General features: G+C 34.9%; 2 protein-coding genes across 3 annotated transcripts in view; both read left to right on the top strand.

The window, feature by feature from the left end:
• Positions 1–23,576, top strand: part of Ent1 (Equilibrative nucleoside transporter 1) — a 466,176-nt gene that overhangs the window by 61,737 nt on the left and 380,863 nt on the right. The window lies entirely within an intron of this gene.
• The window catches only part of LOC137933072 (ATP-binding cassette subfamily G member 4), a 51,560-nt gene that overhangs the window by 24,385 nt on the left and 3,599 nt on the right, over positions 1–23,576 (top strand). For both annotated transcript variants that reach the window (XM_068776828.1, XM_068776826.1), the window contains 7 exons: positions 13,969–14,158; positions 15,880–16,204; positions 19,064–19,205; positions 20,712–20,926; positions 21,612–21,769; positions 22,504–22,672; positions 23,137–23,237. In XM_068776828.1, the coding sequence (XP_068632929.1) occupies positions 13,969–14,158; positions 15,880–16,204; positions 19,064–19,205; positions 20,712–20,926; positions 21,612–21,769; positions 22,504–22,672; positions 23,137–23,237 (1,300 nt within the window). The remainder of the gene's footprint in view (positions 1–13,968; positions 14,159–15,879; positions 16,205–19,063; positions 19,206–20,711; positions 20,927–21,611; positions 21,770–22,503; positions 22,673–23,136; positions 23,238–23,576) is intronic.

The following is a 23,576-nucleotide window of genomic DNA, read 5'->3' on the forward strand; positions in this document are numbered from 1 at the left end:
GGTTGCGTGTTCGTTTCTCGGGATACAATGTTATATAAGTCACACTGCATTAATGTCTTATTATTTAGGATTGCTTCCGCTCACAAATAAGTTTCTAGACAATGGGCCGCAGAGTTCTGTGCGTAACATACAACACTGCGATCCCCAACCTGCCTGTAAAGCGTAATATATATAGCATATCCTGAAAAGATGAACAAAGGTCCGTAAAGGGGGTATTCGTGGATAAGAAGTAGTATTTCATACCTAGATAATCAGAAAAAGATCAATGGAGGTCATAAATACGTGGAGTAACGTCATCGACCACTGAGCTAATTAAGAAAACAAGATTTTGTCGCCTTTTTGTATCAAAATTTTTTGTTCATACGTTATTTTAGGATAATATATTCATTCACATTATAGGCTCCGCTCGCTATTAAGAATATACACCGTCACCGGTTCTTTGGTCGTTCACATTAAATGTGGTTTAATTCTGGTGTATCTAGTGTTAAAAGTTAGTTCTTTGTAGTTCTCTTCTAGGACACGTTTCGAACCCTTTTTATTTTAAGGATATTAATTTGGATGAATTAGTTATTCTTTTTTCTATTAAATTGCATTCTTGTGATAATAATATAAATACGTGGCCAAAAAAATAGCTAGTTATAAATGTATTTCTGTAATTCAACAAAAAACACTGACGAAATAAATGTTTATTTCCTTCGGTGCGTTGATTTACAAATACCTTTGTGAAATACGCAAGGAAGCCGTCATTGTTACGCTCTTCGCTTCCATCGGCGTCTTGTGCCTAAACAAGCAAGTGACGAATTTGCAAACAATGGATTCCTTTACCCTGATCTAAAGTTCATAATCTCTATTCGAAATAAGCGCTTACATCTATTAACTTAAAGGTGAATTTTGAATAACGCAATTTTATTTTAATTTTTTTTACATGTCACGTCTGAAATAATTCTTCTATTTGGTTTTGCCCAAAGAACTAATTAATTATTTATTGCGGAGCTATGGTTAAAAATAGCCCAATACAGTATTAAAATTTAAAATTTTTGACGTGATTTTTATGCTAAAATGTGGTTGATAAATTTGTTAATGGATTCGACCTATTAATGCTTGATTGTAGATAAGACTATCAAATTATAGCAGCGCGCGTCTCCATATTAATTAAACCGTATACCTTGGTCATAAACACCCGCTTATATAAGGTGTCCTCACTATAATTTTCCAAGATTACCCTTGATTTCTAACAATCGTATGTAAGAATACCTTCGTTTCTAACACTTGAAACTTTTGCGTTCATAGGCTCCGGTTGTACCGTGTTATTTTAAAGATTAAGAAAAGGACCAATATATAGCTACTTCCGCCATGCAGCAGTAGCCGTGAAATAAAGTGCACCGCCCGCCAGCCCGCTGATAAATACGCATGCGGCAAACAATGCGAATTACACAACTGCCATCGTTAAATCACTCAACACGTGTTTCACCCCTCCACGGAGCATCCTCAGGAGTTATGTTACACCGATCAGTGTCAAACACAGACTCAATCTCAAAGTCAAATCAAACACTCTGTTTGCCGCATGCGCAATGTAGCGCCATTCAATTTTTGGCTCTCAGGCACAAACCGGAGAGTAAGGCAGGGGCGGACGGACATACAATCATATTTTCTTTTGCCAAAACCTCGCGATTCAGAGGCGGTGTGTGGCCTGGTGCCTTGTCGAGATGAGACACCTTTGTCCCATTTTCCAAGTCCGATACAATCCCATACGAGATATTATTATATATTAGTTTCTCTGCAAGCTCTCGAATCGAAAATCACCTGTTTTATCGAACATTTTTGCTACTCATTCCACCTTTTCGTCGGTTTTTGAGGTCGAAGGACCTTCGCTCATTCTCAACCAATGCGTTACTGCTTTTGCTTTGCTCATACCACTTATAAACAGGCTTCGTAGTCACTATATTATAACCGTAAATTAATCTTAACGTTTCATGTACTTTGATACTTTTTTTGGACTTAAAAAAAATATAACGCGTTGTTAACACAAAATTACTACAGACTATCTCAATGAATCCGACTATCAAAAGTATTCATTTAAATTTACGTAGATACAGTAGCTCATGGTATAAACATTCATTCGCTGTTTTCTTTTATTACATCTCTTCTACGCAGAATGTCGTGTAGTATTTATATAGAATGTGGTTTTTGCGGTTAGACATGCATATATATAGTATTACTGCATTGTCGATTTAAAAATCAAATATTCAACAAACGTCGTTTGCGATTGTTGGAAAATATTGCGTATTTGTGTTGTTTAAAATCAGCATTGAAATTGAGTCACATTTTATGACTCATAATACCTATGTCAATCCAACGTACACAGTTTTGTGAAGTACTTATATTGTATTTAACTATTTATTCACTGGATATAGATATGCTCCTACAATACCACGTTTAGAAACAAGTGAAAGGGACAGATGATTATAGTAAGCGTATACAATTAAAAAAGAGTTAAAATGCGGCTACGTTTTTTAAAAAAATGTACTGATGTTGTACAAACGTACGCGTGCTTGCTTGATTTCGGTTGAAGTTGATGCTGTTAGCCCGGCTTTTACAGCTTCATCGGAACTGAGTTCACGGAGCGAAAGGGTCCCTGGACTTAAAAAAAACAGAAGCTGGGCAGACGCATTCCAGTTGTACGATGTCGTTTGCACGTAGTAAGCCGCTTTACCCGAGTAGAGCTGTGTAGTGTTGATGTTGTGTAGGCTTGGGACGGCTGCGTGGATCATAGGCGAACCTAGGATGGATCCGGATCGAACCTCGGTTCTCCCACGCTGTTCGTGGTTAGGAAGCGGGCGGCCACCCCAAAAATATTCAGCTGATCATCAAATACGATTCAGATTAAATAGGTATCAATAGAAAAACGATTCAAATTAAAGGTTAAATAAATAACATTTCTAAAACGGTATGCGTCGTATTGTTAACATGAATATTGACATAAGCAAGTAAACGCGGTTGCAATACGTAAAGACAGCTCGTTATCGCTAACTAATAAAATAGGTTGTCTTTGCGAATGTAATGAAGGATTTATTAAACTACTTGTTACATACAAACCGTATAAGGAATCTGCTTACGTAGCATCAACTTGCAATGCCATCTGACCCCTACATACATTAGATATAAGTGCATTGTTTTTTTATTAATAATTATTGGACAGATTACTTTATTTTATAACTATTATATTATAATCATTAACATACTTTTTATAAAGCCAATTGTAATTAATATAAAGAATAATATTGAATAATGTTTCAAGGTTATGTGACATAAAAACCTATATATAATAATACGTGCCGTACTAAAGGAAATCCAAATGAAAACGGATATATTAAACAAAACTACATACTAATTTATTGTTTTTAAATTAAGAACAAAATGGAAATCGGGCGTTATTTTGCGGAAGTCCATCCTAAGTAAGCAAAAGGACCAATATTTAGCCACTTTGGCACATGCAGTGGCAGTCGTGCAACAAAGTGCACCGCCCGCCAGTCCGCTGATAAATGCGAATGCGGCAAACAATGCGAATTACACAACTGCCACCGTCAAATCACTCAACACGTGTTTCACCCCTCCACGAGGCATCTTCAGGAGTTATGTTACACCGAATAGTATTAGAGCGACTACCGCTGCATGTGCGGAAATGGCTAAATATTGAATAGATTTCGCAGGATGTGTTTGGAGTGGCAGAGTCAAAGTAATGCCCGTTTCAGGAATAAGGCTAAATTGTTGTAGTACCTACTAAAGTAATGACGTCAAAATATTATTATAAGCTGTCCTGTCAGTAATTACAGTAATTTGTAATGTTAGAAGTTATTGGCCTGTCGCATTCCAATTGAAAAAATATTATCAAATCGACTGAAAATATATTTATCAGCATCATTTCAGCCGTAAAAGGTCCATTGCTAGATATAGGCTTTACCCATAGATTTCCAATAGGACCCAGTTGGTAGAAGGTTTTATCCGGCGTTGTCCGATGACCTTTACCAGGTCGTCTGTCCAACTTGAAGACGGATATAGCTTGCGAGGGCTCATTATCATCGGAAAATTAAATTTAACAGAAATAACCATGTATCAATTAGCGAACATTAAAATTACGCTACAAAATATTATAACCTTTCGTTAGTCAGGAAGTTTGCAACATGGCGCCTGTCAGTGTCAGGAACTTATTTTTTTTAAACGGTTTATTCTCCTATGGTCTGTAGTATATCCAGATTAAGCGATTTTAAACTGTATTTTTAAGATCGTTTGATATAATGTAGCCTACTTCGTTGCGGGCACATATGACCATTACATAGTCCTAAATATGATCACAATGTTACTCGGTAATATATCGTATTATTCAAATAGAAGACTACACAGCTTGAGCATCGTCGTCGAGTTGCCAGCTTATCGGTTTTTTTATAGGATACACTTTGGAGAGTGCTCGTGTTCTTTTCAAACTGATTGAGCCATCTACTAGGCGCAAGCAAAAGTTTCATCCATATGTTGTTGACATACCCAAAAGTCGAACTATACCATTTGACCGCTCGTTTTTGGTGAGAGTCGCCATAATTTGGAACGACCTGCCTGAGTATTTTGATGATTTGAACTCTAGAGCCTTTAAGAGTAGAGTGAACAGGTTTCTTTTGGATGGGCGTGTACCACCTTCGTCTTTATCTACACTTTACATCAGGTGAGATGGAAGATAAACGCCTAATCCATTACAAATATATAAAAAAATATCGGATGAAGGCACTGCTATATTGCTTCCTATAAAAAAAACATGATAGTTTTATACAAGCTCACCTTCGTTTATGCAAAATAGACAGTTGAAGCATACGATACCAATAACATATTTAGAGAACAACTTTAAGAATAAATAATTCATTAAAAATGTGTAGATATTTTATAAAGAGAACATAGCAATGGTGACAAAAGGGGAAACGTTTGTGATTTAAGAATTTGAGGTCGCTTTTCCGAACTTAGACACTTTATCGAAAGTACATATCATTGAAAATGCTCAAACTCATAAAAACCAACTGAAAACTGAAGAAGATAGTCATCTAACAATTCACGCGTATTTACAGCCTATATCATGTTTCTGACGAGTGTTATGGGACATTAGAACACAATTGAAAGACTAATCATGGAATTAAATGTAATTACAAAAAGAGCTTCCGCTTATTTTGGGTTATTATATTCTAATTTGATTCTGGTTTTTGTTGAACTGGGTTCTGATATTATCCTCTTGTCGTACGCAAGGAAAATTAACATGAATAAATAAATGCATCCTCATTTGCAAGATACGACGACGAAGAAGCACCGCGCCCGCTTTAACAACTATAACTTATTGATAAAAATAAAACCGAGTAGAAACAGAAACAAGAAATGAAATAAAAAAGCATGTAAACGATTTTAACAAAATAAATAGAAATGTATGACAAATTATGTATAGAATTGTTATGTATTAATAATGATAAAAATAAAATGTAGGAACAAAATAATAAATAAAAAAAAAAATAAACGTACCTAGCCACCTTAAAGTAAGAAGATGATGGAAGAAAGGCGAGGAAAGAAAGAAGGTATAAAAGAGCAAAACGAAAGATATTGTGAAGGACGAAAGTAAAGAATGGAAGATATTGTGACGCGTGAAAGAGAGTGATTAATAAAGAAAATACTGAAAAAATTATTGAATAATAAAGTCCCTGATCCCAATAAGTTAGGGGTACGAGAGGCCCCCAATAGCGGGGTCCATTATAAAAAATAACCCCTATAACTTAGGTTGGGCGGCGGATTGAAAGTCATTCGCCGCGCGTATGTCCTTGATGATGCGCGGATTAATTCTGCTAATGCGTGGACAGCTCCGGGTATACCTTAAAAATTAGATGTATTAGGCTAGCGTCGTCAAAACTAAGATAGTATGTGAAAGCATTTTGGCAATTTTGACGAAAAAATCAAAAGATCTAAGGTTTTAGTCAGCAGTAAGAAGTACTGTGACAAATTATAACCTTCCATTAATCAGTAATGAACATATCCAAATGCTAAAAGATTAAATACGTGTTTTACTTATTGCTTAGTTCTCAATGACGCTGCTTAAACTAAATATAGAAGCTTGAGGCAGAGTTAAAACGGAATCATTAAGTAAATAATTTGAGTATTGAGGCTAAAGTACAAGTGGCTTGGCTAGACTTAAACACTCTGAATTCAAGATCGTTTGTTTTTGTGTCCCGGCTGTAGATATATTATCATGCATAATGCAAATACGCTTCTCAAATTCAAATGTTCTGTTACAGTGTAAAAAAATTTGATAGTAATATGTTATATAAAATCTGAAGACTTACTAGAACTGATTAGTCCGCGCAGCGCAACCAAACGACCTCATGACCCAGTAAGTCTGTCGATAAGGAGGTGATCCGGCTCGGCTTTGTACCTCTTGTCTATACCATATCTAGTATGCTAGATATAATAGGTTCCTAGATTTATACTCTTACATATTTATTGTTTTATTTTCAATTTTATATTCTAACTGGGTAGTAATACTTTTGCTACCTATACCATCTGTCGAAACGATGGTTGAAATTAAGAAATAAATTGCGATATAATCCGCAAAAATTAGTTCCATTGTTATGCTAGAAAAGGGTGACCTTGCCTTCTTATAAGGCTCATTGTGAGCGATCTATATGTCTGGCGATACGCACTGGTCAAAGAGCTTACTCTTCACGCATCGCTCTATTGTGGAAGAGATATTTCAGATACTACATGGCAAATGCCTTCCCAAAGATATCTATGAGAGGATATACCACAATCGCAACGCCTGGTATAATATTCCGCAAATGACACTGCTACCCCTCCTCTAGAAACTTGTTTGTGAGCAGTGGCAATCCTATATAATTAATGCACTAAGTGTGAATTATATAAGATTGTATCCCGGTAATCGATATCGGGACCTAGTCGCAATTCACAACCGCAGGGCTGCCATTGCTCGATCAATAATTACTGTTATACAATAAGGCAGTTAAAAGGTATGTGTCTACCCTACAATAATGAATTGTCGATAATTATACGATCTTACACCCCGATGACGTCGATATATATTTTACTGGAAAACAATGCTTGCGTTTCTTATCTATACAGTAGTATTCACGCAAGTGTATGTACCAAGTAGATAATTTAAACTTGGGCTTTAACCTTTTCATTCGTCATTTCTTTGTGCTAATGACCTGTATCTAAAACTATGTAGAAATCTTTTAGAATATTGTCCCGACAGACTTTGTACTGTCAAAAGTTGTTGACCTGTCGTAGTCCAATAGAAAAAAAATCAATTAAACTTATTTCAAAGTGATCACTTTTTATGATATGAAATAGCTGCAAAAGCCTTAAAGGGGTGAACGTATATAAAAGTTTTTACATCTATCTTTATTCACCTAATAAAATGATGATCTTGAAATATGTTACATGGATTTTTTTCTATTGCAATATCGTCTAGTATAGAACAAACTATAGAAACAGATAGAAAACTATAAATAATTTTAATATGTAATCCGGATTCTGAAAAGACTTACTACTATATTATAATTACGTTATTTATTATTTCCGAAACCTGCACATATTTGTAATTATCCAGTACATAATAATTTTTTACCTAAGTACTAGCTAATCACGATATATCTGGAACAATAAGGCTCAGGGATCTGAAATTTATTAGACATATTTCTTTCGTAGAGTAAAGTTCGATTAACGGATTTTAGGAAATATCACCCGAAAGAGAGGAGTTCAGAGGTATTCGCTTTGTTAATGAAACGGAAGAGGGAGGAGGGCAACTAGTGTCTTTGACTATGATTACTTACAAAAATTTTATATTTAGCACACTTCTTCTCATATCCTAATCTTAAATTTAGTTCACTGCAAATACATATAGTACAAGAGTAGATATCTATCTACTCTTGTACCATATATCTTTGCAGTGAACACTTCTATTTTCACAGTAAACCTAAACAGATGTTTAGATTTACTGTAGGAAAATAGAAGTGTTATTTCGTTTTCCTCGGAATTTTCCCATTTTTTTCCATTACAACTTCCATCTTGACATAACGTAGAATAAAAAACACTCGAATAGCTTGTATCGTTCTCGCAATTTACGCTTAGCAACATATTTGGCGATTTTTTAACGTGTTGACCTTCGTTAGCTGCGTTATATATCAAATTGTCAATTGATATATCTGAAATATGTTAACGAAAAATTTATATCGAGTAAATTAGGTGCTGGATTTCTTAAAACCTTTTGTTTTATACACAGTGCAATGCTAAGTGAGATACGATTAGTAATCACAGTGCTTAGTTGTTTCTCGAATACAATTTTGCGATTAACATACAGACTTGCGGAATTCTGTTAATGATATTGTGAAATATATAACGATTAAATGACACTTCTATGACCACTGGCTGAATCGTTTGGAATATACATTTGTATTCTTTGCCAAATTTTCCACAAGATATTTTAGACTTTGTTTTTCTTGCTTCTTAATCTAAAATTTAAATTATATCATAAAACAAATCTTTCAACATTCAAGATTTTTTGATTTATCGAAATATAGAATTTGGTATGTTGACTCATTTACATGGTTTGTATTATTATGCACAACAATCGTTTTATTTCGTTAAAAAAATAAAAACAAATTTAGTTTTTCACTGACTTATCTCAGCAGATCAGCATTCCGTGCTGTTGGTAGCTTACTACTTATAATGTTAAAATAGTCGATATATCAAATTTGAATTTAAATGCCTACTAGAATAAAGATATTTTAAATTAGAATTTTTAGTTTTTGTTTTCTCTGTAAACTACCTATAATTACGGAATTAAGGCATTTAAATAATTAAGTTTTTGCTTTAATTTTTAATCGTGTTATATTGTTTCAACCTATAAAAAGGTTATTTTTTGTTTGTACAATTTCAGTTTTTGTGTTCAAATTAATTAGAAAATACTTCATCATATTCTTTTATATTTGTACAAAAATAACTGAATTATCTCAGAGAATTCGGTTTAATACGTACAATGAAGTTAAGGTGGTGTTGGGCGTAAATAATAAAGGTTTAATTTTGACCTTAAATTTATTAACCAACAGATAATATCCGCATCCCTTTTCAGAAGAAATGTAAATGCAATTAAGCAAATTACGGCATAAAGACCTTGTAAAATTGCTGAGAAATGTTGTTAAACTTAACCAAAAAATATTGAAGGTAACCTTTTCCTACAGAGTAAAGGTTTAAAAAACTTGTAAGGTAGATGAATTGAAGGTGTACATGGTTTAAAAGAGCAAAGGAAGGGTAGGTCAGATTGACAATTTTAAATCAGCGGAAAGTTGAAACTGAGGCCATATGGGACAAAGAAGTATCAGACTGTATTTCCGGTAACAATGAGGACTTTAGAACAATTTACAGTATGTAGATCAGGAGTCCAGAAGTCCAGCAGAGGATGATGATGGGAACTAACGAATGCCATCATTTATGTTTGGAAAATAGGTTAAAAAATCTTTCCTATGGGCAAGAGAGTGTATATGTTTAATCTCAGTGCGGTCAGATATAGATAGATTTACTGTGTTAGCTTCTTCTGTGAGAGTCAGATTTCGATACATCTAACCTAACCTTGTGTTTCAATAAATGCACCGAAAGTAGGGAGTGGAATTTTTACAGGAAGTTAACATATTAGGTCAATGACCTGATCGTCTTTTAATTTTAGGCTAATAAAACCAGTGTGACCGGTAGTTCATATAAAGAATTGCGTCGTAAGAATTGATATAAAATAATATTTTTTTATTTTTGCTAATGGATTTTGCCGGAACTTTTTTTTATTTTTAGTATATATTACATATTAAAACTCAACGGTATATAACTATTCCTTACAAACAACCAATGTTTATGTAACCCGGTAGTTAGTTGAATGCGGAACTGGTTTCGGCCAGTATCGGCATCATTATTGTGATATGTTTTTAGTTAAACAAGTTATTTTACATAATGTATTTACATTATGATATATGAGTTTGAAATAGGATTATATTACATTTGAAATAATGTATACATTATCAACGTAAAAGGAGAAGAATAACTGTAGGAGATTGTATGGTGCGTCGAGTGCAAGAGATGCTTTTAGGATGGATATTCTAGTTTCCATTGTCTTTTAGCTTAGAATTTTAGGCTGACGTGATTTTTAACTTTAATGATCAAAAAAGAGGTACTTGACAGATTTTGTTTTTCAAAACCCTGGATGGTTTATATGTTTTCCTCTTGCGAATGAAGTAAAGTTTATCTAGTCAAACGTATGACTTTATGGTATATGGTTTTTATATTTTTTTTCGTTGGTTACCTGTAGATATCTTGCTATCTATTCCTCTGAAACATTTTAATCCCATCCATTAAAAAACAAGAAAATAAATTGCGGATTTAAAGTTTTTAATTATTACTCAGTGCGAAGGCATTGTAGCCGCTCAAAACGGGTACGAAATTCGACTTTGAAACTGTGATGGCTTTAGATCACCAAGCAGTATCATGGAGTCAGTTTCTGGAATTTTCTTCCTTCACTCTGTGTATAAGGTTCTTCGAATGCGTCGTACTAGTGATCTGTGGATTTGAACAGTAGGTTGTTGATTAAGGCAATAACAAAATGTGTTTGATCTTTTTCTCTGTTTTTGAAGTTTATCACGCCATAGAGAAAGAGTCTTCATGGCGAGGGAAACTGTGCGGTATGCCGAGTCGCTGGTTTTGAAAATGCTGGGTCGGAAGCATGTTCTGGGCATTTCTCGATAGTTTCAATATGGCAAGAGTAGTTTCTGTATAGAAATCCTTTGTCTAAAAAACTTAAAATATATTTTTAACAGAAACTTAATGTGTTCTTTTAAATGCAGTGATTTTGTTAATTTATGTATGACATGACTTTTTTTTGTTTAAGTTTGCCGGTTAACGTACTCACCATATGCCAGTAACAACTAAAAAATAAAAGCACTTAAAATTTATATTGACCTTTTGGTAATAATAAAATAATTAAAAATGACGCAATTATGGAAATGTATATGAGGTATTTCTATCGTCTTCATAAATTGGTATATCCAATCGGTCAATTATATTTTTGATGTTAACTTGATTTCAATCTTAACTTGTATGTTATTCATAAACGACCTGAACGATTTTGTCGTAAGATCTTCAACAACCTTGGCTTGTTACCGTGGGGCATGGTCGATGCTTAATTTAATTTTGTGTATAATCATTTTCCTGGTTCCGCAATATTTACATCGGTTTCCTTTTGAATCGAACTATGATTTTTTTTCTTGCATGAGACAATGTTATATTATTTTATCGCGTTTATTTATTTTTGATTAGTAATTCATGTTTTTAGATAAGTTAAAAATGTTTAATGGAATCAGGCGTTACCTTGCGGAAGTCCATCCTAAGTAAGAAAAGGACCAATATTTAGCTACTTCCGCACATGCAGTGGTAGTCGTGCAACAAAGTGCACCGCCCGCCAGCCCGCTGATAAATGCGTATGCGGCAAACAATGCGAATCACACAACTGCCACCGCCAAATCACTCAACACGTGTTTCACCCCTCCACGGGGCATCTTCAGGAGTTAGGTACCATCGATTATTGCCAAACACAGAGTGAAGACTCTCTTACTTAAGTTAAAAATGACGGCACGTACTCTTAGACAGAAAAAATAAAACTAGTAATTTTTTATTGTGTTTGTTTTTTATTTTAAAACTAAACAGGTTTACTTACATTACCTTTACGTCTATTATATCTAATTTGCAAGATAATGATACTTCATTAAATAAGACAAATTAAACATGACATTCGTTTTGAGTCAGACATTTTTTGTAGGGTACTTCAAAGAATAGTAATTTTATTGTTACTGCCTTCCGTCTTCTATGATCAACACGTAATATACACCATGCACGCTAATTACAAACAGACGTAAATTGCTATCGTTTAAATGACACTGCGAGTTTCTGTCTGGTACCTTTATGACATGTACAAATTTAAGCAAATGATTTAACGAATTAAAAATGTAATAATTACAGAATACTTCATGTTTCTGTTCAAATTTTGCATTGACAGTCATTTATGGCGTATTAGATTCTGCCATATAAGTTTAGTTCACAGTAAAGTAAATGGGAAAATAATATTAAGTTTTAGTATAACATTCTTAAAAATAATGGTATCTGATAATAATCAATGTTAATACGTCAACACTAGATATTTTATATTTGTACCAAAACATTTATTAATATTTGAAATGTTTAAACATTTTCATTGAAACAACGGGTTGACGGCTTTCGTATAATATTTAGAGGCCTTCTTCAATTCTCTAGCGTTCACCTTTATCTACCAGACCCTTCTCTTTATTTACTTGTTATATACAGAATGATTAGTTTTATGTGTAAATGCATTATTTGGGAGAACGTCGACTGACTCATCTGCAACAGCTGTAAAGTGTATTTCCAATTACTCTGTATACAGCGGTAATATAAAATGTATTAGAATACAAAAAGCCAGTAACTTTCATCGTTACAAAGTCTACAAGGACAGGTGTGAACAATTGATTTTATTATGCAGTGAATTTTGAAATCTTATTGCATTATTATTACGTTGTTATATCTTAAACCATAGACTTATTATTATTTGATGGCGAATAGGTTGCACATTGACCCCTTTAAAGCTTTTACACTTGTCATTAATCATTATTTATAATTAACAATAAAATCCTAAGGAAAAATATTTTTACGACGTACTTTTTTTGGGATACTTGTACAGTAGGTAATTGGTAACTACTCGATTCGTAGGTATTTGCAAACATATATGATATAATTTTGTTATATGATATTGTTAAAGGACCTTTATTTAATATTATCTTTATTGGAGTCCTTCAAATCTTATTCAGGTGTACTAATATAATTTTGTTATATGATATTGTTAAAGGACTTTCATTAAATATTTTCTTAATTGGGGTCCTTTAAATCTTATTTAGGCGACGTTAAAGATTTAAGTATAATCGGTTGATAAGGAATATTCGCGATGGCGCAACACATGCGCTATGCCGAAAGAATTTTAAAATAAATGATTGTTTCTACCTATGAAGCCATATATAACCATCATTCTTAATTTGAGGAAATTCCACCGTGAATTTGTGATATGAATAATATACCTTTTTCCTGTCCTTCATATATGATATCATCTCACATAAACCACTTAATGAAGTATTTAACAGAATCAGGAGTTATTTTGCGAAAGTCCATCCTAAGTAAGAAAAGGACCAAAATTTAGCCACTTCCGCACATGCAGTGGTAGTCGTGCAACAAAGAATATTAATTATTGAGTGATTTACGGGGAGAGTTGTGTAATTCGCATTGTTTGCCGCATGCGCATTTATCACCGGGCTGGCGGTCGGTGCACTTTGTTGCACGACTACCACTGTATGTACGGAAATGGCTAAATATTGGTCCTTTTCTCACTAAATGGAGGATGGTCAATGTATTTTGATATGTTTCTTTTGAATTGAACTGACTATTACATAATCATTATGAATTATGCCGTAATACGCCCAATGCTGGATGAATTCCCGCAGAGATTTATAATAGTACCGCCTCGGGTACCCTTGAATATGAAAGTGAACCGCGAATTAAAGACCTTGTAAAAGTAGGCTTTGCATCCGGTGATTCCGTTAAGCGTCCACCCTAGCGACCCTCGAACTTGTTAGGGTAATTGCTCGCGGCAAGGTTCCCGAGGCAGCCTTCAACCTAAGTTATTAAAAAGTAGGTTTAAGAATTGAATTACTTAACGTTGTGCCGCCGTACCTCTTAGGCAAAAACCAGAGTTCCCGTCATGAGGAAGAAACATGTATTTCAATCATTGGATATAATACTGGAATATATAACTAATATAATAATATTTGTTTGCAGGACATCGGGAATGGAAGGCAGTATTACAGTGAACGGCATGGAGCGCAATCTGTCCAGTTTCCGCAAGCTCTCTTGTTACATTATGCAAGACAACCAGCTGCACGGTAACCTTACGGTCGAGGAGGCGATGTCCGTGGCCACCGCGCTCAAGCTGCCCAGCGCCACCACCAGGACTGACAAGGAGGAAGTGGTTCGTTAAATACTTTGTAATTACTGTTAAATCTTAGAGGTTTCCAGACTTTTCTTTCTCATAAACCACTTCGAATATTAAGCTTGTTTCGGTGGACCCCCTGACACGTCAACCATATTCCTAAAATTTTACAGTAACAGTAACTGCTCCCTTCAGTTTCTAAAAATAACTGCCTACATTGACAGCTGAAGTTGAGCCAACATTTTTAGTTCTTCACTATTGAAAGTAGATAAATTTTCGTATATCCTCGTTTGTGAATTTTTCCCCAATTTTTTTGTCATGCTAACGTAGACCATCGTTGAATCTCTCACTAGTCGTCTATGTCAGGGCTTCTTAAACTTTTGTCAATCACGACCCTATTTATGATTGCGAGTTTTTTGACGTCCCCATACAAATATAAAAGAAAAATTTTTTGATGATTTATTTATTAGGTAACAATGTACATATGCATATGAAAATATATAGTTTTAGAATTCGTTTTGAAACATACAAAAATCTGAATTTAGAATTGCACAAAAAAACTATAAAATTGTATTAATATTAGTTTAAAACTTTCAACAAATGCGCGTGTCTAGACGCTGCAAGTCCACTGTATTCCGCCAGTATAGTGATGTTATAAAATGGTAAACATAAATATTTGACATTAAAACCTCTCGACCCCAGAACTTTGCTACGCGTCTCCATTTGGAGTCGCGAGCCATAGTTTAAGAAGCCCTGGTGTATGTGATGATATGAATAAAAATGAAGATAATCGAATACGTGAAGCCGTGCTAGTTACGATGGATAGATCGAATTAGTATTGCACTGCCTGGTGTCAAGGTTTTTGATGCCACGCAGCCTAATTCTGTAACATCTTAATAGATAGATCTGTGGATAGGAATACGATCCTTGGCAATGACGAACGCGAATTAACGAATATTAGAAATCATTACTATATATGAATATTATTTACTATGTATATATTATTACTATTTATATAATATTATATTATATATCTTTATGTACATTATAATAATTTTTATAAAGTTTTATTCAATTTATTCTTTATTCATATTCGGTAATATGTTTTTAACTAGTATTTAATTGTATTCGTTTCAAGGCAATCGACTTATTATTGTGCACATATCGTGTAGACGAAAATATCATTCTCTATTAATGTGAAGGACTTTGTTATGATTGTACCTTTTAATTAATTAAACAGATCATCATCATTATTTCAGCCATTGGACGTCTACTGCTAGATATAGGCTTCCCTCATTGATTTTCAGAAGGTCACTTTGGAAGGGACCTTTACAAGGTCATGTGTCAATCCACGGTGGACATCTGTCCCGGACCGTGGCCTCCAGTTTAAAACCTTTAATCCCCAGACGTTATTATAGTTTTTGTATTGGAATATTGATTATGGGGGTAAAAATTTTAAAGGGAGGAAAGTATAGCTTATTTGTCAGAAAAAAAGCTTTAAAGTTTTTACACCTATTTACCATTACTATGTGTAAAGTGATTACGCAGAAATATATTTAGTTTATTATATTTAGTATATAGTAATATGAATTTTGAATATGCTTTTTCTTACTATTATCAATACGTTATCTATTATTTCTGAAACCATCGAGTTTTGTATAGAACATTGTGTATTTTAACTGTCTGCAAATGAGCTATACTTTCACCCTTGAAAGCTTATATAGCTATAACCAATCGCCCGGTGTATTTTATATTTACAGATACAAGAAATTTTAGAAACACTCGGCCTATCGGAGCACCACAAGACGATGACGTCAAATCTCTCCGGAGGTCAGAAGAAACGTCTTTCGATAGCACTGGAACTGGTGAACAATCCGCCGATCATGTTTTTCGACGAGCCCACCTCGGGTCTGGACAGCTCTTCTTGTTTCCAATGCATCTCGCTGCTGAAGACACTGGCTAGAGGCGGACGTACCATAATCTGTACCATCCACCAACCTTCGGCGAGGCTGTTCGAGATGTTCGATCATTTGTACACGTTAGCTGACGGCCAGTGCGTTTACCAAGGAAGCACTGGAAGACTAGGTAAGCTCTTAAATAATAACCTACTCCTTTTTTTTCATTTTCACTAGTCATTAGCGCTAGTATTACGATTCTGTACAACGTCGATTCCTGTCTAATAAACTTTGTAGGCGTATGTACTTTAAAAATCGTCGATTACTTTAAACATTATAAATTACCACCGGCTCGGAGTGATGATCTTGAGTGAGAAGCTAGCTTTAAACTTATCTTTTGTTATTGTAAACAGAGTCCACGTGCAGGGACTCGATGCTGTATGACGATTGATTTAAGAATCAGTAATAATGTGTCATTAAATCTATATGAGTAGTAAAGTATATGAAGTAAATCAAATCAATGAACCCGCTACGAGTACGCGAGTACCCGACGACAAACGATAACGCGGGGCAATCTGCTACTACCTCCATCTATCGGCGTAATCCGAAGTTACACCTGAGAAACAGGCTTGCCATTTTTTCTTGGGGTTTATAAGAAAATAAATGGAAAAGTAAAGTTACTATATATGCGTAGGGCTTCTTGGTGAGCACAGACACTATTAATATCTTCTAAAAATCAGATATGTATATACATACACTTATATATATATAGCCGCTCCAACCCAATACAATGGCAAGTCCGAAAGTGCAACTTTTCAGGAGAAATGAAAAACTAAATATTACTTGCATCTCAACAATTTTGGCTACATAAAGCGTTGAAAATAATTGTCTTTTTATTCGATGGGGGCCGTAATATATAAATTAAACGTTTATCTTTGCTTATAAAAATTTCTTTGAGACGGTCTTGCGCCGTAGTATTTCGCGTGAATGTTTTGTTTTTATTTAACGTCGAAAAACAACTCTCGATAAAGATAAACTGCGAAATGACTGAAGAAGCCAATACGTTTATTTGTAAACATTTAAACCGCCCGCCACGTGTGGATTCAAGATTAGGCAAATTTCTAATATATAATGTTCTGTTTCACGCGTTGGCCTGTCGATATTTCTTTCTTCTCTTTCGCACTCACTGAAGGCAGTAACTACGAATCGAAAATCGAATTCGTTTCAGGGGTGACCAAGCTCCTTTGATAGTGCGAGCTATTTTTCGAAATTGGAACTTTTTGCTAGCTGCAATTGAATACGCATTTAAAACACGTAAAAGAATGTTTTTTTTTATAAAAATCGTATTTATTGAAATTATTTAAACAAAAGTACAAAATATGTGTACTGAAGTTAGATATAATAGCACACGTATATGACAGCACTCCTTATAATGCAGATGCTGGTTCATTAATTACGATCGGTATTTAGACTTCGCTAATTTTGTGGTGAAATAATAATAATTATTATTCACACCAGTAATTTGTTTCGATTTCCCAGGTGTTATAAGGTTATATATATTTAAATATTGTAGTAATTCGGCAATCAATCGGAACCAAAAATAATCGTTCAAAAAGCCGAATGTGGTTCGCGAGCCGCAGTTTGGCCAACCCTGTGATAGACCATTGTATAGGCATAACAGTATTGAAGTAATGTAAGAATAGTATGTGTTATAAAGAATAATACATTTATAACTTTTGTGTCAGTGCATTGCACTCGCGCTCTTTGTATTGAGCCGCCTCTGAAAATAAATATCATAAAAGTATATAAATATCTTTAAGGAAAAGCATAAGGTTACACATTAAAAATTATTTATTGCATTGACGTAAATAATAATTTAAAAGTCGACATTTTATTTTACACAAAGTCATGCTCAGTATTTCAATGTCATTATATATTTCGAGCAGTGGTAGTTCAGCGATAGAGGACTGTGACATAGTGTAGGTCACGGGTTTGATTCCCGAGATACAATTTTATATGATTCACACTTTATGCATTATTTATATAGGATTGCCACTGGCCACAAATAAGTTTCTAGAGGATGGGCAGCAGTGTCATCTGCGTACTATGATATGACGTGACGATTGTGGCATTTCCCCCATAAGGGTATCTTTGGGCGAAGTCTACGCCTTGCAGTGAAACTGCGATATAATTCACTCCAATGAGTGAACAAGTTTTTCTGTAATATTGTACACTTCTTTTATTTTAGTTTCAACAAATCATACCGTTTTCTGCTATTTTAGCTTTTCCTCACTATTGTTAAATTACCAATAACCTCTTGGTTCAATAACCTTTGTGAAGATGGATTAAGTAGGTAGTTTTGATCACTCATCTTCAAACTATTTTTTGTTCCTTTGTTTTAAACTGTACAGACATACATTGTCCTGCTTTAACTGTAAATATTCATTTCGAAAATTCTTTTATAAAGAAGTATCTAATTTTAAAACCAGTTTCATGTTTCCACATTCATGCAATAAGCATATATAAAAATATAAATATATTTAAATATATAAATACCGTTTTCTCAGAGGACGGTATCTTAAACATCGTATCTTGAACACTACGTTGGGATCTCTCGTTCCTCTTTCTTATTGTAGGGACAGGGCTATTATGATCAATAATTTTTCATTTTCCATTTCTATTTTCACGCTCTCTCTTATTTCACAATTTATTTCTTTTTTCCTTCTTTCATCCTTTACATCTTCTCTCGTTCTTACCTTATTCATTTACATTTTACTTGCACATTGCCTCGATTAGTTTTATAATAAATATTTTCAATATTTCTTCTATTTCTTATATACCATAGGACCTTTGAATGGAGGTGAAAGAGATAAAATAGAGGGCAGTTTAGGGTGTACATGCATTTACGAAATGTCTTTATATTGTCGATCTGCTTTCCATCGGCCAAATGTTACTTGCATTATGTGTTTGCCGGATAAATGTCCGAGATAAGTCAGAGTCTAGTAATTGTCTAGGATGTTGGTGATGTGAGATGTTTGTTTGTTCGCAGTGGAGTGGCTGGGCAGCCTCAGTCTGCAGTGCCCGTCGTATCACAACCCGGCGTCGTTCATCATCGAAGTGTCGTGCGGCGAGTACGGAGATAACACTGGCAAGCTGGTGCGCGCCATAGACAACGGAAAACACGACATCAGGTGATTACATGGTTCATTTTCCTGGATAGATAATAATGATTTTTAATTTGTGTTAAAATATACATGAATATAGGTATGGTTGATTTTGGCTAGCTGCAGTAATTAAAACACATGCTGTTTTTATCTTGTGCGTAATTAAATATGAAAATATGATTTTTTTTAATTAATCGTTAGACTCCGCAATTCTTGGAAGAACGCAAGATAACTACGCGACATATTTTTATTTGATATTGTCAAATAAAACACTAATTTAGACTAATATCAATCAATTTTAATAATTCATTTCGTATTATAAAGAAACTTAAAAGATATGTTTTTTATGAGTAATGTTAATGCTATTTAATGGAATCAGGCGTTACCTTGCGGAAGTCCATCCTAAGTAAGAAAGGAACCAATATTTAGCCACTTCCGCACACGCAGTGGTAGTCGTGCAACAAAGTGCACCGCCCGCCAGCCCGCTGATAAATGCGTATGCGGCAAACAATGCGAATTACCCAACTGCCACCGTCAAATCACTCAACACGTGTTTCACCCCTCCACGGGGCATCTTCAGGAGTTATGTTACACCGATTAGTGCCAGGTGCCAGTGTGTTTGACACTGCGTGTGCGGAAGTGGCTAAATATTGGTCCTTTTCTTACTTAATAATAGTGCTATCATCACTACTTGTGTATATTATTTCACGTCAGAATCACTAACAATCGAAACAATGTCCGAATAAATAGCCCGTCACACGTTTATTTTATAAAAATAATGTATAAAAACAGTAAAGGGTTATTTTAGAACGACTCATGTTACAATGTACGGAGCAACAGACGCACTGAAACTGACGGTTTTCGTGACAAAATGACTCGGTGAATAACAGTAAAATGGTTAATACAATTCTAACTATTTTTCCGACGAAAAATCCGTTCTTAGCTTATTTCTACTCGGCAAAAGAAATATTCCCACCATATTTCAAGTCTCTAAGCCTTATGGTTCCAATGGTATTAGGATGAATCAATAAAAAGGTAGAAAAAGAAGTCTATCCACTTTAACACACTCATTATATGTAAATGACATTCTTCATTTAAAGCCAAGTTTCCAACGCGCCCTGATATAATAACAGCCAAAACTCTAATAATAATTGTAACGCGTATGCCAAATCATACGCGTTACAATTATTGACATGGAAGAAAGGTGAGGATGTAAATAATACAATTATGTGAAGATATTAATAATGTTGTTATGTCCCTATGTACCCTAGACAGGGGAAGTGTGAGAGGTTTTCAAAAACAGCGGCCATTAATAAAATCTTGACTGTGTTGCAGTAACGACTTCTACCTTCGGATAGAAACATTGTTGTTATATGTACATAAAGTAAATTATTGAGTTTTGTATATCATTTACATTATTCATATAAGTAAAGTGCTTACTCTGAAATACCTGTAATTAGCTTTGTATATTGGACCACCACACACAGGTCAATAATTATTGACGTATAATAAAATACAATTTTTTGAATACAGAAATGGGGTGCCTTTCCCCGACGCCAAGTTGCCGGACTTCAACAACAAGAAGGACATGGAGACGTCGCTGAAATCTGCCGGCCAGTGGAACAAGAACGACCTCGCGCAGGTTCAAGAGAAGTTCAGCGATGAGTCCTCCAAAGAAGCCAACGGCACGAGCCACCTGCAGAACGGCATCTTGCAATACGCTGCCAACGAAATTGCGAAGGGTAAAGGTGAGATACAATGATCTATAGATATGTATATGTATATATATATATATATATATATGTATATATATATATATATATATATATATATAAATGAAAATTTGAAAACGTGTTAACCCGTGTCGGTGACTGATTTTGGACGTCAATGACACAAAGATGAGGCAATAAACAATCACAATGTACAACAATGCATTTGACCCACGTTTGTAATGAATTAAAAGAATTTGTATTTATTTAATAAATTCTCTTTCATCGGTTCAATGTCATAGAATCAACAGATTGTTTATTTAGTTTCAATCAGTGTCTTGGCTAGACAATCACTAACCACAGAAACAAGTAAATTATATCAGTCGGAGAGGCCTGTGCTTTGCAGTGGGTGTCTATGGACTAAAATGACGACGGCATTTTATTCAAAAATAAATTAAACAGAGAAAAACCGTTTTCAAAATTCAGATTCCTACATATTAAATTAATTATAGTACACTACAATAGAGGTTCAGAGTGATCACTTTAAATGAGGTGATTGCAAATTGATGTAAAAGCTTCAAAACTTTCTAATAAATGAATATTTGAAGTACCTTTTATTATTTAACTTTTTATATTCAACGATGACCAATTGATGGTCAATTTTCACTAGTGTTTAACTAATATAAGATAAAAATGGAGTTATAGCAAGGGAAAAATATTTCAGGTGAACCGCTCGTGGTTCAAATGGACACAGAGAAGCCAGATAATGTGGAAGAGGCTTTACTGGGCGACGTGGCGTCTCCGCGCCGGTACGCCACCTCCGAGCTCACTCAGTTCTGGGTGGTACTGAAGAGAACTCTGCTTTTCAGCAGGAGAGATTGGGTATGCATGTTTTTTGTAAATCTTTACCCATGGGGCATAACACATTTCTATCGGGAACGGCCTTCGTAGTACTATCTATATCTCTAATTAGATTTTAGTTGTTTTAGGTGATAGTTAAATACCTTTGTCGTCATATCTTTCTAGATGGTTTCCAATCAAATCATCGACGGGTACCTTAAAACCCTTTTCAATTAAGTGATTTAAAGAATGATTCTGGAAATTGCAGTTTGGTTAGGTCCGTATTCTGTTACAATATCGGCTACTGAAGATGAAGATGGAAGGACGAGGACTCTTGGCGTCAGACGCCTTCGTGTTCGCGACACTTGGACCAGGGTATAAGAGAACCGGTAGCTTATAGTAGACAGGGCCTTCTTAGCTTGACACTTTTACTTGGGCTCCGATGTGAGAGATCTGGCCTTACAGACTGGTAGAAGGATGATGGGCTATGTAAATGAACATGCTGAAACCTCTCCTGACCAGTTCATCTACAGCATCGGCGCTTTCGGACCGTTGTGACTTTATCCATTGTAGGGTTAAAAATGTTCAGATTATAGAAGGATGAAAAGGAAAAAGCTGAAAAGAAGGAAAGCATTTAACTCAATGAGCGTATTACGGCTATGCCGTCCAACATTAGTTAATGTCGAAAACATAACAAACATATTTTTATTGTATTTTTTGTCCTAAGCGAAGAAATTGAATAAATCCATGTTTATAAAGTCTACCTTTGCCAACAGACTTTGATGTACCTGCGTCTGTTCGCTCATATTCTGGTGGGCTTCCTGATTGGCGCGCTATATTACGACATAGGCGACGACGGCTCCAAGGTGCTCTCGAATCTCGGTTTCCTGTTCTTCAACATGCTGTTCCTTATGTACACGTCCATGACCATCACCATTCTTAGTTGTGAGTATTTTTTTATCATCATCATTTCAGCTGTAGGATGTACAATGCCGGATATTGGCCTCTCTTATAGATTTCAAAAACCCCTGGTTAGAAATGACCTGTGTTTTTTAAATTAATTAACTTTAACTGATTTAAAGTATATACATCTGAAATGAAATTCTTTGTTATGAGAGAATATGATGTTTGTTAAGAGTTTATGAGTTATACACATTGCTACCTTTCTCTCTCTCTCTCTCTCTCTCTCTCTCTCTATATATATATATATATATATATATATATATCTCGTATTCGTATTTTGTTGGGATACCCAGAATCCTAATTGTGGTAAAGTAACCATTGCCCTGAGTTGAAGCATCTTTTTAGAGTTTAAACATTCTATTCATTGGACTTTTCATCTCTATTGTCTATGTCTCATCAATTTGGACTCTGTTTTCTTAATTAACCTTTTGCATTGTCTATTCCAGTTCCACTGGAGATGCCGGTGCTGGTTAAAGAACACTTCAACAGATGGTATTCCCTGCGCTCGTACTACCTCGCGATCACAGTGTCCGACATACCGTTCCAGGTGAGATTGGTTTGTTTGAATGTAAACATGTTTTTTATTTTTTCCTTCATTAATTACACACGTTTTTGAATAGTGTGTTGCCGGTGATAAGTTACGGACCCTTTTACGGAGGGCCTTATAAGAAGGCTCAAGGTGACCTAAGGAGTAATGGAGGAGGACTGTGCACAGTTTCGCTGCAAGTTCGAACTATAAATGAGGTGATCTGCAGATGAACCTAGGCCATCAACATGTCTTGTAGATTTGCTCTTCACGTCACGTTGGGGTCACGAGGTCCACGAAAGGCGATTACAAGCCGGTGGACGCGGCATAAGTTAAGGTTGGACTAGTAGTTGGACCGAC

The sequence above is a fragment of the Battus philenor genome, unplaced genomic scaffold, assembly GCF_028537555.1.
Source record: "Battus philenor isolate CCGP_79_NKW_IND1 unplaced genomic scaffold, ilBatPhil1.0.hap1 SCAF_12, whole genome shotgun sequence".
NCBI classification, from domain to species: domain Eukaryota; kingdom Metazoa; phylum Arthropoda; class Insecta; order Lepidoptera; family Papilionidae; genus Battus; species Battus philenor.